This window comes from Podarcis erhardii, assembly GCF_964252035.2.
Source record: "Podarcis erhardii genome assembly, chromosome: 2".
In the NCBI taxonomy this organism is placed as follows: Eukaryota; Metazoa; Chordata; class Lepidosauria; order Squamata; family Lacertidae; genus Podarcis; species Podarcis erhardii.
The window spans coordinates 66,463,096-66,479,413 of NC_138498.1; the positions used below are offsets into that span (position 1 = coordinate 66,463,096).

At 43.2% G+C, this 16,318-nt stretch overlaps 1 protein-coding gene across 2 annotated transcripts in view; it reads right to left on the minus strand.

The window, feature by feature from the left end:
• GEMIN5 (gem nuclear organelle associated protein 5) overlaps window positions 1-16,313 on the minus strand; it is a 28,304-nt gene extending 11,991 nt beyond the window's left edge. Inside the window, exons 1-16 of one of the 2 annotated variants that reach the window (XM_081851500.1) lie at window positions 16,001-16,313; window positions 15,087-15,241; window positions 14,736-14,917; window positions 13,030-13,181; window positions 12,757-12,867; window positions 11,986-12,118; window positions 11,565-11,727; window positions 10,376-10,588; window positions 9,950-10,035; window positions 9,244-9,326; window positions 8,407-8,543; window positions 4,443-4,516; window positions 3,958-4,139; window positions 2,687-2,826; window positions 1,843-2,014; window positions 1,287-1,514 (exon numbers count right to left, since the gene is read on the minus strand). In XM_081851500.1, the coding sequence (XP_081707626.1) occupies window positions 1,287-1,514; window positions 1,843-2,014; window positions 2,687-2,826; window positions 3,958-4,139; window positions 4,443-4,516; window positions 8,407-8,543; window positions 9,244-9,326; window positions 9,950-10,035; window positions 10,376-10,588; window positions 11,565-11,727; window positions 11,986-12,118; window positions 12,757-12,867; window positions 13,030-13,181; window positions 14,736-14,917; window positions 15,087-15,241; window positions 16,001-16,298 (2,509 nt within the window). In that variant the 5' untranslated portion in view covers window positions 16,299-16,313. Of the gene's footprint in view, window positions 1-1,286; window positions 1,515-1,842; window positions 2,015-2,686; window positions 2,827-3,957; window positions 4,140-4,442; window positions 4,517-8,406; window positions 8,544-9,243; window positions 9,327-9,949; window positions 10,036-10,375; window positions 10,589-11,564; window positions 11,728-11,985; window positions 12,119-12,756; window positions 12,871-13,029; window positions 13,182-14,735; window positions 14,918-15,086; window positions 15,242-16,000 lie in introns of both variants that reach the window. The other variant, XM_081851499.1, reaches the window with a different exon arrangement.
• Window positions 16,314-16,318: the final 5 nt, after the last annotated feature.

A 16,318-nucleotide genomic window follows, 5' to 3' on the forward strand; every position in this document is an offset into this window, starting at 1 on the left:
CTGATCATGACCTGGTTGCAGGAGCTCAAGATAAACAATTAGGAAGAGCAAATGCACATGTTTCGAGTGAAGAAAGGGAGTATTGATTGCTAACTGAACTGACCTCTGTGAAGCTGAGCGACGGGTTGGACTGAACAGGAAAATATATCAAAGAAGACTACATCAAAGATGTCGGTATGTTGGAACGTGGCGGAAAGGGGGGGGAACTTTTCTTTTTTTCTCTATGTGATTGCCTAACAACCCCCCCTAAGAAGAACCGTTGCAATTACCGATAACAAGTGAGATTGAATAATGACCGGTGTGGAAATGAATTATTAACCAAAGGCTTTGCTTTGTGGAAGATCTGGAAAGGAAATGGAAGGCTTTTGGGATGACACAGTTCTAAAAGAGAACTGCCATGACAAGACAGGCTCTGTTGCAGGATTGACGGTCAAGAGGGGGAGGAAGCCACGGTTTTGTTATCATATTTGACTCTGCGTTTGATCTGGCAGAACCCCCTGAAAAGATTGATGTCAGAACAACAGGTCTGAGAAAGCTAATGAGCAGATGCTGAGACTGTATTTTATGGAAATGTCGAAATGGCGTCTGCCGTCTGAATATGACTTTTGGATTAATGTGAAAATCCACACAGGACTATAACAATGTTCATTTCAACTTGCTTGTGGAGACTTTCAGAGGTTATAAAGAAAGGAAAAAAATACGATAACAACAAGAAAATTGAAAGATGATTTGTAAAGGAAAATAACAAAGAGATGAATGGACAGAACTGTGAACATCAAAGCAGCAGAAAATAAGAGATGATTGGACCCTTTCTGAGCTCGAAGCATGGGTACCCCCAACAAAAATTTAAAATTTGGTTTTGTAATTTGGAACTAATGTGATTTGATTGGTTTGTTAATAAAAATCATTTTTTAAAAAAAGAAAAACAGGTAAAGTGTAAGAGCTGAGAAGTGTAGGCCAACTTCCAGTTCAGTTTAGTTTACCTCAAAGATAACACAGTCTGATTTCAGAGCTACATAAACTAAGAGCCCAGAGATCTTACTTGTGCCAGATGTCAAGGGTTCATCCTACTTTGTTTTCGGTATTCAAATTTCAAATAAAATGAATAAAGATGACAGCCATTCTCATAACCACTTAAAAGTTAATCTCCGCTCTTTGAACTAGTATGAAAATGATTATATCCACAGTTCCATTTGCAGACCAGAGAGGGACCTTCTGCTCTTTAAACAAGATCTGGGGAATCTTTGGACAGATGGTGTAAGAAAACATACAAACGAAGTAGATACCTTCCATGGAAATCCTCTCAACTGTATCCTGCTCCTGTTGCTCCTTTTCTCCCTCTTGGTCTGACAGGCCATTCTCCTCTAAGAAAGACTCTTTCGCGTTCTCACCACCATTCACCCAGTCACTTACATCCGGTATTGAAGGCACCTTTCCCAAGGGCTTCTTCTTCTTCTTGGCTTTTGGTTTGAGCTGAGTGTTTCTCTTTTTCTCCAATTCAATGTTCTTCTTACCTACAAAATAACAGAAATGTCCTGAAAATAAAAGCTGTGTGCGTTCAAAATGCGCTTGGGAGAATAGCCACACACCCTCACCCAAGGAGGGTGAACCAGACGAATTGCACTGATGAGTTGTGCTCACCATCATTCTTTGGAGCTCTGTCTATGCTGCCAGGTGAGCTCTCATCTTCATCACACTTCATGAGGCCTCAATTCCTGCTGACTTAGGAACACTCCCTAGGGCTACGTTTGAGAAACACTGAACTAAATGAAGCAAATGCATCTACTTCCCCTCACCCCCTTCCTAGTCCCCCTGGTGTCAACACATCAGCAATCTACTGACCTTGGGGAGGGCGGCTGTGCTCTTGCTTTGTAGCTACCCATTTATGAACACAGAAGTCATCTGCTCCAGTATAAATGGAGTCCGCTTCCACAGGTGACCACTGCACACAAAGCAGCCGGCCCCGATGTCCCCTGTAGTTGTGCAAAGGCTCTTCCTTCAGAACATTCCAAACCTGTAAGCATAACCTCTCATTAAGAAAAGCAGTCAAAACTTTTCCTGTTTTCAGTAAGAAGGCTAATGCAACTGGGTCATCTCAAAGGAGGAGCATCTGAGTCTCCAGACCCCTCCACTTTGGAGTACAGCAGGCAGCACTTCCAACAGAGTCTGTGCAAAGAATGCCTACTATCTGTATAGGCATTCTCTTCACCCACATCCCATTTTTCTTAATTTGCCATTTTTTGCTCATGGCATATTTGTACAAGATCAGTTTCCTCTCTCTGTGTGTGTACACACACCCAATGTACACTTCCTGAATTCTATAGACACACACACCAAAGGAAGAAACTTATGTTGTTTTTTCTTATTACTTAAGTTTTGCAAGAAAGGCAAAATACAAGAATGCACCCGTCTATAAAAGTGCTGATTTCACCTACAAAATATCCTAAAGCAGGACCCTTTCATGGCAGCTGCCTCCATTTATTTACACAAGTGCCTCCTTAACACCTAAAAAAGCACACATATTGCGTACTCTGTACAAAATGTAGCAAAAGAAGCCACTATTCAAGATACAACTCTCCCTGATTAAAAAGAAGAGCAAAATAGGCATCCCTAAATCCCTTATCTATTTAATTAGCGGCGGCAGAGGGAAGAACTGTACAAAAATCACAACCTTTCACAATCATACCTGGGCAGTGCCATCATAGCAAGCAGATACGAGCCGCCCGTCATGATGTGGGCTCCAAGACAAGCTAGTAATCTTAGCTGTGTGCCCCGCCAAAGTACGGAAAGGTTCAGTTATTGTCACAGGTCTCTCTGGAGAGTTTTCTAAAGACAAAATACATGGTGTTGGAAGCAGCTGGACAAATGTTCCTAAACGCATGTCAGAGAATTAAAATTGCTTCTAAAGGTGCCAATGTTATTTGGTCAGAGACCCTCGGCAGCGCAAGCACAAGGGAACAGTAGCCCATGTCCACACTCTAGAAATCTTCTGTCACAATGGCTAATGCCATACACACCAATGTGCTGTTAAGTAATGTGTTCCCAAGGATGGATTTCTTGCACAGTTCTCTCAAGACAGCAACAATATTAATGCTTGAATTTCTGAAGAGTCTGACTTCAGTGGATTTAACACAACAATACAGGGGGGGGGGGATGCAACCATCACAACGTAAGGGAAGCAAAGCGTACTGTCAAAGCCAGGCATAGGCAAACTCGGCCCTCCAGATGTTTTGGGACTACAACTTCCAGCATCCCTAGCTAACAGGACCAGAGGTCAGGGATGATGGGAGTTGTAGTCTCAAAACATCTGGAGGGCCAAGTTTGCCTATTCCTGGTCAAAGCTAATGGTGACTCAATAACAATATACTCCTTGCATCCTATTTGCTCAGCAAATTTGAATCTACCAAGATTAATGGTTTCATCTGAGCAGGTATTACCAGTCCAGGATCACAATTTTGGTTGGGCATACCATAATTTCTGTCAAATCTCTGACTGCACAATCAGCTCCTGAACATGCTAGTTCTGTGTTACTGTCATCATTTCAGTTCTCCGTTACCCCATTAGTTCCAGTGCCCCCCCAAACCCAAGACAACATGCTAACATTAAGGCTAATTTTATCATATAGTTTACAGTTTTTTCAGAAATCTCCCATGAATGCCAAACTTCACTGAGAAAATAGTTTCACAGGAACACAGGTTTTTGCTGTACCACACAAAAAAACGAGGTTTCCAGACTTAGCTGCTGTTATCTCTTGACACTTCCATAAAAGCAGATCTGTGCAATGATGCACATACACACAGAGCATTGCTCAAACAAACGGAGAAGGAAGAATCCTTTAGTATTTGAAGCCACGAAGGAACCAACATTGCCCAGGAAGAGGAGAAATAGCAGCACTGCCAGTTTGCTGTCTGAACAGAGTGACTGATGGCAGGTTCTAAAAGCATGAGCAAGAGTTACCTATGACACTCTTGATATTGTGTACATAAATGACAGCATTGTTTGAGCCAGAAGCTATCATGTAACTCAGTTCTGGCTGTGCCCCATGATCGTGATGCCAGCGAATAGCATTGATGAGCTTGTGGTGCTGCTGGATGGTGCACAAGAGTTTCAAGTCAGGAGCCCGAAGTATTTCAATAGAACTGCAATATTAAAAATAAAGGAGGCGGAGAAAGGAAGAGATGATCAATTAACAAGTTGAATAATGTGGCAAAAAAAATGTTTGCCACCTGCCTTCCCAAAAAAATATATGCAACTCCTCAGGCTAGCAAAAAAATAAATAAAAATTAAACAGCTTAGTATGTCCAAGTAAGCCACTTCTATTTTTGTCATGTTTAAAATTAAGCTAGATTTGGAAGGTTGTTAAGTACACCCTGTGCTGACCTTAAACCCACAATGCCTACTGCATATATAAAGTTAGCATGAACTTAAATGTCAGTACATACCCATCTTCATTACCAATAGCCAAGATGCTGCCATCTGGTTTCCAGCTGATCTCTGTGTGTGCTGGTAGTTTGTGCTAAAATAAAATAGACAAAGAAGTAGAGAGCCACATCAATAGTCCCGACATTCTTTTTATATAACCAGCAAAAAATAAAATACATGAGAACTGATGATGATGATGATTATTAGAATATACCGCCCTAAACGCAGAAGTCTCAGGGCGGTTCAAACAATAAAAGCAATGTATGAAACCACAAAATACACAATCAAAATGAAAACAACCCAATAACCCCCCAAACAAAAACCATACCCCACATTTTGAAAGGGCATAGGATGTCAATCAAATCAATCAAAGGTCTGGTTAAAAGGGAACATTTTTGCCTGGCATCTAAAGGTGGATAATGAAGGTGCCAGGTGAACTTCCCTGGGGACAGCATTCCACAGACGGGGAGCCACTGCAGAGAAGGCCTTGTGTTCTTGTGTTGCCACCCTCCTGACCTCTCGAGGAGGAGGCACACAAAGAAGTGGCCTCAGAAGAAGATGATCTCAGGGACCAGGTAAGTTCATATCTAAAGAGGCGGTCCATGAGGTACTGCGGCCCTGAGCCATTTAAGGCTTAATTGGTCAAAGCCAGCACTTTTAATTGGGCCTGGAAACTAACTGGTAGCCAGTGCAATCGGACCAGGATCGGCGTAATATGCTCAAACCATCTGGCTCTGGTGAGCAACCTGGTGCTGAATTCTGCACTAGCTGAAGTTTCCAAACTGTCTTCAGAGGCAGTCCTACTATAAAACACTGCAGTAATCTAACCTTGAAGTTACCAGAGCATAGGCAACAGTAGTTAGGCTATCCCTGTCCTAACAGCTGGGCCACCAACCAAAGCTGATGGAAGGCACTCCAGGCCACTAAGACCACCTGAGCCTTGAGCGACAGCAAAGAATCCAGGAGGACCCCCAAACTACGAACCTGCTCCTTCAGAGGAAATGTAACCCCAACAAGAGCAGGTGATCTCCCACCTATCTGGTCTAGAGAACCACCCACTAACAGTGCCTCAGCTTGATCTGGATTGAGTGTCAGTTTGTTGGGTCTCATCCAGTCCATTACTGAGACAAGACACTAGGTCCAGCACTTCCACTGCCTCACCTGCAGATGTAAAGGAGAAATAGAGCCAAGTGTCATCAGCATACTGCTGACAACGTACTCTAAACCTCCAGATAACCCCACCCAGCGGTTTCATGTAGATGTTAAACAATGTAGGGGATAGGATTGAGCCCTGCAGAACCCCACATTGGAGGTTCCATGGGGCTGAAAAGCGTTCCCCAAGCAACACCCTCTGGGAATGGCCATCCAAGTAGGAATGGAACCACCACAAAGCAGTGCCACCCACTCCTAGTTTGGACAGTTGCTCCAGAAGGATACCATGGGTCGATGGTATCGAAAGCTGCTAAGAGGTTGAGGAGAACAGGGACATGATTCCCTCATCTCTCTCGACAGGGCGACCAAAGCTGTTTCTGTACCAAAATCAGGCCTAAACCCCAACTGAAATGGATCCAGAAAATCAGTTTCTTCCAAAATTGCCTGGGTTAAGAGAGGGGGCAGAGAGGAGATGGGAATCCATAAAATTCCTGCACAAATTTTCACAAGTGAACAATTTCAGTCAGCCAACATGGCCTGCCACAAGATACACCAGAGCAGAAAAGCCATTTGTGGCCATATAACTACTGCCTTCCTACAATCTCCTGAAACCATTTGATTATGTTTTTCCATTTGTAGTTGGATTTAACTGATCTGGACTGTTCTTCCCATAAGGGAACTAGAACCACAAACAACCCCTCTGAGCAATTAAGGAGTTCCAAGCCATACATCTTGCTGCATACGTGTGGAAACTATAAAGCAACTGCAACTTCTCCCTGAATGTAGAATGCTATGACAAAAGTAAACAGGAAAATTCAGGAGACACGCCATTGTCTGACAAGCCAAAAGGGGAGAAAATTCAAAACCTCTCTGTTCTACCCCTGTTCTGTGGCCTCTCATCTCCTTGCCTTACTTCCTTAATTCGGCAGAATGGCGTTAAGGACATTTGCTCACGCCAAGAAGGAGGCGCACACTATAGCTTTGAAACTAAATTATGAGTGTTTATAGACTATGAAAAGCTTCAGGCCAGCACCAGCCAACACATGGCTGGCCCAGAAGCCAAAGGCATGTCAATTGTTCATCCAGGCTTTCCTGTGCAAATAGGTTACAGAAGAGTAAGAACAATGAATGGCAGCCTCACCACAAGAGACGATGCAATGCCCCAACATGCAGAAAGAGAGCCCCAACAAGGGACAGATGTGCTGAGGTTTGGGGAGGTCTTTAAAACATCTGCTCAAGTTCATAATTGAAGGTTTGGAATTTCAAGTGTGCTAAATCTACAACAGATTTGCAATTGTGGGATGGATGGAAATCAGAGTAGCAGCCTGCAGCTTAAGAACTGGAAGTGTGAAATTCAGCCCCTTCGCCAGCAGCCTCTTACTTTGCTCTTGCAGTAATCCTCTCAGGGTTACTAAGTCATAGCACTGTAGTGCCAGCTGATGGCATTCTCCTCTCATTCACTCATCTGTCTATTTGTATGTAGCTTTCTTCCACCAGATTGTGCCCCAAATGGTCCGCAATGTATCAAATAAATGGCAAAAACATTTTTTTTAAAAAAAACCCTATATATAGTGAAAAACAACACCTCAAAGTTTTGTTTATCAGTCATACATCTTATTTGTATGCTGGTTTTCCACACGCACAAAAACCATGCTCAAAGCGGCTTACAACAAAACAACTGATCCATCCAATGCTATATAAAATACAAATAAACTAATAATAAATTGAATAGCTGAAAGCTGGAAAGGAAAGAGAAAAACAACACAAAAAGAGCCTGCTGGATCAGTCCAGTTGCCCATTTAGTCCAGCATCTTCTTCTCACAGTGGCCAACCAGATGCCTATGGGAAGCCTGCAAACAGGACCTGAGCTTAACAGGGCTCTCGTCTCCAGCAGTTTCCCAGCTACTGGTATTCAGAGACATACTGCCTCAGAGACATACATAGTCATCAAGGGCAGCAGCCATCAATAGCCATGAATTTGTTTAATTCTCTTTTAAAGTCATCCAAGTTCATGGTCATCACTAGCTCTTGTGGGAATAAATTCCATAGCTTAAAATTTAGAATAAACCCTGACAAAAAAAAAAGTAGTACAGAAGACCAAAAAGATGTCTTCCAGAAGGTGTCCCTACAATTAACCTAGACAGTTTTGACTTCAATTGTGGCTGCCTCCCTCCCAGCACCTCTTCTTTGATTTCATTCTTCATTGCTCAACAAGGAAGGAAAAGATGGTTCTCTTTCCTCAGAGCCCCATACACACTCATGGCGATGACACTGTGTGCACACTCTCTCCTCCATCAAACTCCCATTCCAGATTCCTAGCAGTCCTTTGATCCTTTTACTCCCTTTCCTTCCCACTGCCTTCCTCCAATAGTACACAATTCCCATTCCCCCTCATGCCTACGCTATTTCCCTGCTGTTCTAATTTAATCATGGTTTCACTTTTCTTCAGTTCCATGTTTCAAACCCCAATCCTTTTCTTAGGTCTTTGCTTTTCAGATCACATTGTTCCACCTCCTGAACTTGAGCGTACTGGGTCTTCAGAGGCCCTGCCATTCCCTTGTCCTTCCTTCAGCCTCTTTGCCTCTGGACTCCCTCAGCTTCCCAACCCCCTGGAGGCTCTTCCTGGCCCACAGTTTTAATTCCAGCTGAACTGACAACTCTCTTTTCCTTCAGAAACTGTACTGCAAATTGTTCGGTTCCCTGAGCAGCAGCACACCTACCGGTAACTCAGCCCATCAGTATCAAAGGCTGCACTGCCACGAGCACAACACAGAACAGATGGAGAAGACTTAACAGGTGAATTTCACCTATGGCCCGTAAATTCTTACTCACTTTGACTGAATTAGTTTCTCTGATTAGTTTGTTGATGTCATGGGCTTCATCACCAAGTTTCCAAGGATTGTGCTGAAAGACAATCCCCTCTCCTGCACAACTATACAAAGTTGCTGAAGGTCTGTCACCATCCCCTCCTGCAAGAGAGAAACAAAGAAATTAAACCCGTTAGTCTTTTTAAAAGCAGACACCTTGAATACAACTGGCAGAAAGAAGTATGCTAACCAGCTTAGCAAAACATATTGGACGGGATTCAACTAACTCAATCCTGCTAGCAAAACCCCATGCAATGATTTACATTAATGCAACAGGGCTCTTCTCCCCATGACAACAAAATCACTGAAGAATTAAGCCAGATGCACTACTGCCCCACCCTTAAACATCAATTGTTTTTCTTTGTACACAGTAATGTTGGAGAATGCAGGGACAGGCATACAGTACATAGAATGTATCAGAAGTAATAAAACAAGGGACTCAAGGGTCATCTAGTCCAACCCCACCATGCAGGAATCTCAGCTAAAGCATCCACGGCACATGGCCATCCAACCTTTGCTTAAACACCTCCAAGGAAGGAGAGTCCGCTGCCTCTCGTGGGAGTCTGTTCCACTGTCTAACAGTTCTTCGTGTCAAAAAGTCCCCCCCCCCCGAATGCTTAGTCGTAATTTCCTTTCTTGTAATTTGAATCCATTGCCTCAAGTCCTACCCTCCAGAGCAGGAGGAAACAAGTATTGTACTATGCTTTGATTCTTAACACTGGAGACTATAGACACCCCACTGTCTGCTAGTTAGCTTCTTAAAGGCTATTTCAGCGATCCTAGATGGATTCCCCAGACTCACCAAAGGACAACGGAAGGACAGGAGGTCCCCAGGCTAACGTGTACACCGTTTTCTTGTGGAAGGTGCTGGAGATCTGTGGGGGCCTAAAGGAGAATTTGGATGTCATATTTAACAGAAAGCTCACCGAGCATGCATTATCTAGTGTAAAATGCAAAGCATAATCGAAAAAGATTGCAAACAGAAATCAAAGTGTGAAAATGGCTAAGCAAGTTAGGAAGCAAAAGTTAGAACGGCAGAACTTTTCAAGATACTTTTGCATTCCTCCACGGCAAATTTTAGGAGACTGTTGGTGCTCTGTTTTGCATATGCAATTTTTTATGCCGAGTCTCAATTCAGAGAATAGTAAATCACTGTGAGCTTTCCAATGTCAGTTTTGCTCAGATTTTTACCTTATGAATGACTTTAAATGAAGTAAATCAGCTTAACAAAAAAGGTTTACATTTTATATTCAAAACAAATTCAAAGCTTTATTCAGAAAATTATGTTTACTGGAATATCTGTAAATATTTTCGACATGACATTTCAGGAGCACACAGTTCCTTTTCTTGCATTAGAATGTGAATTTTGTAGACTTCTATCCTATCCACCTTCTATAATCTCCTTAAAAAATACTCCCCCCCCCCTTATAACATTTCTTCATTTTTTTTTTAGTTTGGTTATAATCTGCCGACTCACACAGACCAACAAAAGCCAAGTCATTTCTTACTTGTTGGAGTAGGTGTCATAGATGCCGACTTTCCCATCATCTGTTCCAAAAGCTAAACAGCCTTCTTTCTTTGGGTGCCAGGCCAACTGCAAACAGAAAGAGCCACAAGGCTTTCAACATTTTGTGGATGTCTGGGATTCATTTCTATCCATACAAGGTGCTGCTTTCCACATTCGTCAGGTTATCAAAAGGCGAAAATTTTAATTGGAAAACCAATCATTTTAAATCAGATTTGCCATTTTAGAAAATGTATTTATTTTTACTATTACAAATCTGCCAGGTATTGGACTCTGCTACTCTAGGTGCTTCCATACATTCCTGGTACAGCAAGCATTAGTCGTACCCCATTTAGGTTGCTACCAATATCAATCTCGGAATCAGAAGAACTTTTTTAAAAAACAGAGAAGCATCAAAGCACACACTTACAGCTGTGACCTTGGATTTAATGCCCTGCCAAAAGGTTTTCACATCATAGTGATTGTTGATAGACGTGGTGTTCCACACCCGAAGCATGCCATCCCCAACTCCTACAGCAAGGCAGCCTGTATCCACGGGGGAAACGGCCAAACAGTACACAAAACCCCCAAGAGAAGGCAACGTCCAGCAGCAATTTAAAGTTGCCAGGTCCCAGCACTTCACCTAAAGAGAGAGATTGGGGGGGGGGGGGAGTTAAAGGTTTTGGGGATGAATTAACAAAACATTTCTCCAGAAGCATGCCGTTTACAAAAGGGGAGCAGTGCTGATGAGCAGATATCTGCTCCAAAGATGACTAAGTGGCCCTATATGGAATTTTAAGAACTTGCAGACCAAAATCATTTCCCTGTCTCCACAAAATACAAGAAAGAAAAGAAAAAAAAGGCCAGGCTGGGTCTGATTATTTCCCGGCTGAAAACTTAAAAGATTACAGGACTTTCAATCACTTTTCGCTTCTATAAAATTGACATTATCAAGGAAACTAATTCTTAGAAGACAGAAAACAATCTCCAAAACCACAGGTAACACAAAAGTCAGATAGCTGTTTGCACTGATAGCTGAGCTGTTAACAACTGAAGGCTGAAGAAGGCAAAGACCAGAGCAAATCATGGAAGGTCCAGAGACGATGATAATGAGACAATAAAGCTGGAAAGTGAGTCAAGGTGAATTATTGAACAGTTAACCCTCAAATGCCCTTGACAGACACCATATTAATTCATTCAGCACCCTCCCCTTCCGGAGTTATTTGCAATACGTGGATACAGTGGTACCTCAGGTTATATACGCTTCAGGTTACAGACTCTGCTAACTCAGAAATAGTACCTTGGGTTAAGAACTTTGCTTCAGGATGAGAACAGAAATCGTGCGGCAGCGGCGGCACAGCAACAGCGGGAGGCCCTATTAGCTAACGTGGTGCTTCAGGTTAAGAACAGTTTCAGGATAAGAATGGACCTCCGGAATGAATTAAGCACATAACCAGAGGTACCACTGTAATTATTTTGGAGAGATGTTGTGTGCTTTTACATAATGCTAGAATAGGTGCCTGCTAGGAACAGATTCATGGCTACTGACAGCAACTTAGCAGGGTAACCCACCAAAACAATAAAACTCTGGAGTATTTTAAAAGACTTGTGGTTCTTACATCCCTGTCCATTGATATGGAGAGAAGTAGCTGCCTAGCCTCTACTTGCAAGGAACACAAATTGAACGCTATTCTGGAGTGGTTTTGTCCTTCGGATGAAGCTCCCAGAAGTTCCCATTTCCGCTTCCCATGTTGAGTCAAATCCCACTGCAGCAGCTCACCTCTGTGAAGAAAATAATAGCAAGACATGCAAAAAAAAAACTAGACATGGTAATGGTAATATACATGAAATCCTTCCATTAAGAATGGGAAAGACTGCATCATACCAAGTTTCACACATCACATTCTATATATGACTCAGGCTGCCGAGAAAGGAGGAAGTCTCCAGAAATGGGGAGGCTACAGAATGCCAAGGAATTATTCCCAAATCCCATGCCTGCATTGAGTTTTCTATTACTGTTGCATTGCATTTAGTACTCACCCAAAGCAGCTGGATAATATGTGTGTGGGCTGACTTGGGGGCCAATGTAGTGTTAACCAGAGGCGTTCTTTCACAGGTGTTTCAACACCTCCACCTCTTCTTTTCAAAAAAGGCAATTTCAGAGTCATTACCACTGCAGAAACAGAAGGAATGGTTACAGCATGCTTATCCACAAGTGCTGCCAGGCTCCACTGATATCAGGACAAGGGAGAGAACAGCACGAAACAACTGTCTTCCAAAATGAAAAGGTGACTCTTCACATGTATTTGAAGTGACCTTATGAATAACCAGGAACTTTATGAAATGTTCTTGCCTCAGTTCTTAGAATCCAACCTAACTCCTGGCCCTTGATTATCTGGAGTACAAGGCACCAAAACTTATGACTAGCTAGGCCAGACTTCATAGGTTTCAATTTCTTGCACACTTAGAAGGAAGAAAATCCATAGAATGCTTATCTCTGACTGAACATGCAAAGGATTGCATTTTCGATTTAAGAGTCTCCTTCACTTCAACCAAGGCACTGCTCTGTCTTCATGTTTTACTCAGTCTTGCATGACAACAGTGCCAGAAATTACATGACATCCGAAGAGGTTTTGTCATACTTGCTTAGGGAAGCAAAATATTGCATGTCAGGGATGCTAAATGCAGTTACAACATGTCAGTACTATGTTGTGAACTGTCAAAATGGTGATGCACAAAGCAAGCAAACTGAGAAACATGCACAAAGCATGCCTTGCCAAAGAAAAACAAATCAAATTTTTATAAGCTTACCTCTGCTTCTGGTGCAGCTCCACACACGGATAGTCTGATCTTTGCTTCCTGATGCCAAGTAATAGCCTTTTGTTACAGCTGCCTCTTCTGTCACACCTCCAGCAGGAGTGTCTTCTTCCAAGAGTACCATGAAATCAAGTTAAACAGTACTACTTTATTTTTGAATGAAAGATCTTCTACATAGTCTTCAGGCGCCCTTAGAGCACCCAATACATACAGGGTGATGATCACAAGAACAAACACTACCCCTTTGCCCCATGTACAGGAACATACCTTGGAAGTCATCTTGTCGACCACATATACCTTCCTCCCCAAGCTCAGGGCACCAAGCCAGAGAGTGTATTTCATCATCATGACCTCTCAGTCGATGAACAACCTCTCCCTTTCTGCTGATGTCGATCACAACCACTATTCCATCTTTATAGCTTAAAAGAAAGGGCATATGTTAGGGGAGGGATGCCTGAATTCTCAAGCTATCAATAATGTTTTTCCGAGTTAGGTCAGTACAAGAGGCAACCCATAAATATTTTGTGCAGTCTACTGTCCCTCCTCCACACACACATTCCTCCTCTCCCATTATACAAGGAAAGAAAGAGAAACATATGTCTAGAACAGGGGTGGGGAACTGGATACAGGCAGTGGAATGAATACTTGATTTTCCCACTGTTCATGGACAAAATACTGCCAACCACCCAACATAATAATGATGCCAGGCAAATGACAGTTGTCAACATTCAAAGGAGATCACTGTAACCAGCAACTGCCTTCAAAGGGGCTTGATGTACCCAAAGATCAGCTGATCAGCCATTACCCTTCGAAGTCCACTCAGAGGATACAGACACTCTGTTGGTGGTGACCTCTTTAGCCTGGCAAAGGGGCATCACCACCCAATCCAAACCTCCTCCCAGAGACTGGTGCAAAGACTTTGGAACCATTGGTTCCCAATAAGGGAGGATGCAAATATAAAAAATTATAGAACATGAAGAACAGCTCGGGAACAGTTCATGAAGAACTACAAACACACATTGCTACCCAATTCATGAATGTTTGCAGTACTTGTAACTTAAGTCCCATTGTGATTAACTGGATTTGCTACAAAGTGAAGTGTGAATGGGGTTGCTACCTTAAGTTTCCCTGGTCTGTCAGAATGCTAAAATCAACCATTAATTTAACAAAATTTATATACAGCACTGCTTGCCTGCAGTAAAAACTCCAAGTGGTTTACAAGAAAATTACTTTGAGTTATTTGGAGCAATGCTTACTATCCTGGCCCAGAAGAGGATGCTTGCCTTATGATGGAGTGAATAAAAATCTCTAGAAGTGTTATGTGACACAAAATCTGAACAAACCCTGCCATAATACAGATGACCAACTTGCAAAGTGGTATAGTTTTCTGCCATGTTTTTGCTTTTCATCTATATTGAGGAAAATGAGGTGAGAACTGTACCACCCTATAGTTACCACTTAGTAAACTGGCAGGATGTATTAACTCTGAAAAGTTTCATTGTAGTTTACAGAATACAAAAACAGGTGCAAAATATATAAGGATATCTAGAACGTGACATGTGAAAATTATTTTCTCTCAAATCATTTTTTCTTTCTCTACCAATGCCCCCCCACATGTGTTATAGGCATCTTCTAAAAGCAAAAGTCATTGCAAAAAAAGGCAACCACAGATTCATGAATTAGGGAATGCCAAGAACAGAGTTGAGTCCTTAAGTTCAGGCACTGATGATCAAACTACAGTAGTTTCATCTACGTTCCCCTGGTGAAAACTGAGTGAAACATGTAATCACTCAAGTCAGTGAGAATTTCATTTATTCTGTATTCCTCTTTCTGCAGGGCCAAGTAAATAATCCAACAGCACAATTCTGTATGTCTACTAAGAAGTAAGTGCCAATGAGTTGCTCCCGGATAAAATGAGATTTTTTAATATAGAGCTGCACAGTAAATCATGTATGCAGCCTTAGTATACTTACCCAATGGCTACTAAATTCTCATGGTGCAGAGAACAGGTGAGACAGAATATAGTTCTGGGCTCTGGGAAGAACTGCTGGCTGTCATTTCGATTATGCCAGTAGCAAATTACTATTCCCTTCTCATCACCAGACACAACCAAGTCTTTCATTTTCGGTGACCAATGCACTGCAGAAATTGTATTCTTGGGGACGGGGGAGAGAATTGAGAAAGAAGATTAACATGGATGCTTTTTGGAAAGCTATATTGTATACACTGTTCTGTAGAGTAGACATCAGCAGCAGTTTCCCTGGAGAATGCCGCCTGATTCTCCATTTGTCAAATGACAGTGGCACCGCAGTCAACTGCTTTACCTGATGCAACGTATGTTCAGTCATGACAGTCAATGTTTGTGTATCCCAGATTTTCACGGTTCCATCATCAGAGCTGCTGGCGCAGAAGCTGTTCTGACCAGGATAGGAACAAAACGAGAAACCCGAAACTCTTTCGGTGTGGCCGACTAGCTCCCCTGTGACGAGAAAACATTATGGCTGTAAAATAAAGCAATGTTTGGTTTCAAGCATTTTTTTTGGGGGGGGGGAACAAAGCTTATTATTAACACAGGCCTATTGTCTACACACTTTTAGCATAACTTCCAAATTATGTTTAAAGCTTCTGCACTCTTTCTTCTCCCTTAATTTTTATTTAAAAATTATTTGTGAAAAGTTACAACCTATCTCCTGCTAAGGGAGGCACAATTATGCAATTGCTCTAGTACGATTATTCTTAACCTTTTGGTTTTGGATTCCTAGAGAGTTCATGGACCGCAACTTAAAAACCCTTGCTATTCAACGAGTCTTCTCATACAGTGCGTCTTACCCTTCCTCACATCGGTTTGACTAATTCTATATTCCATTCACTGTTAATCTTATTCTTGAATTGCCCCCCCCTTAAAAATCAAATTGCCGCCCCCCCCCCCAGTTGGGAACCACGGCTTTGGAGTTTCAGGCAGGATCTTTCCCCCAGAGGCTGAACCAGAGACCTTCCACACTTGCAAAGGAAGGCGCATGCGGTCCTAAGTGTGCTTAGGGCTGCTGCACTGTAGAGAGACACCCGCTGGCGAGGGATCCCAAGTATCTGGTATACTGCCTCTGGACAAGGAGGCTCTACTTCAGCCGCTCCCCCAGAATTGAAAGCCCGCCCTGAGAACTCGGGCGCGGAAGGAAACGCCCGAAGTTTGAAGGGAGCCCCGCGCAGGATGCAGGCAGCGGAGGTGCCGGCTCCGTACCGTGGAAGGAGGGCGCGGAGGGGCGGATCTCCAGGAGGCACACGCTGTTGCGAGCCGCGAAGCCGAAGAGGCGCCCGTCCTCCGAGGTGTCGCTGCAGCGGCTGCAGTACCAGTTGGGCGAGGCCGTCAGCACCCGCTCGGCTGCCCCAGGGCGCCACGCCGCCGCCATCCTGTCTCCTCCTTCCCAGGCGGCTTCCCCCTCACGTTTTCTTTTTCGCTGCTCGCAGCGGCCGTCGCCCCGCGCCGCCGCAAAGCGCCGCCCAGCTGCGGCTCCTTCCCCGCGTGTGCAGCAAAGCATTTCGCGCCGAGCTACGGCGG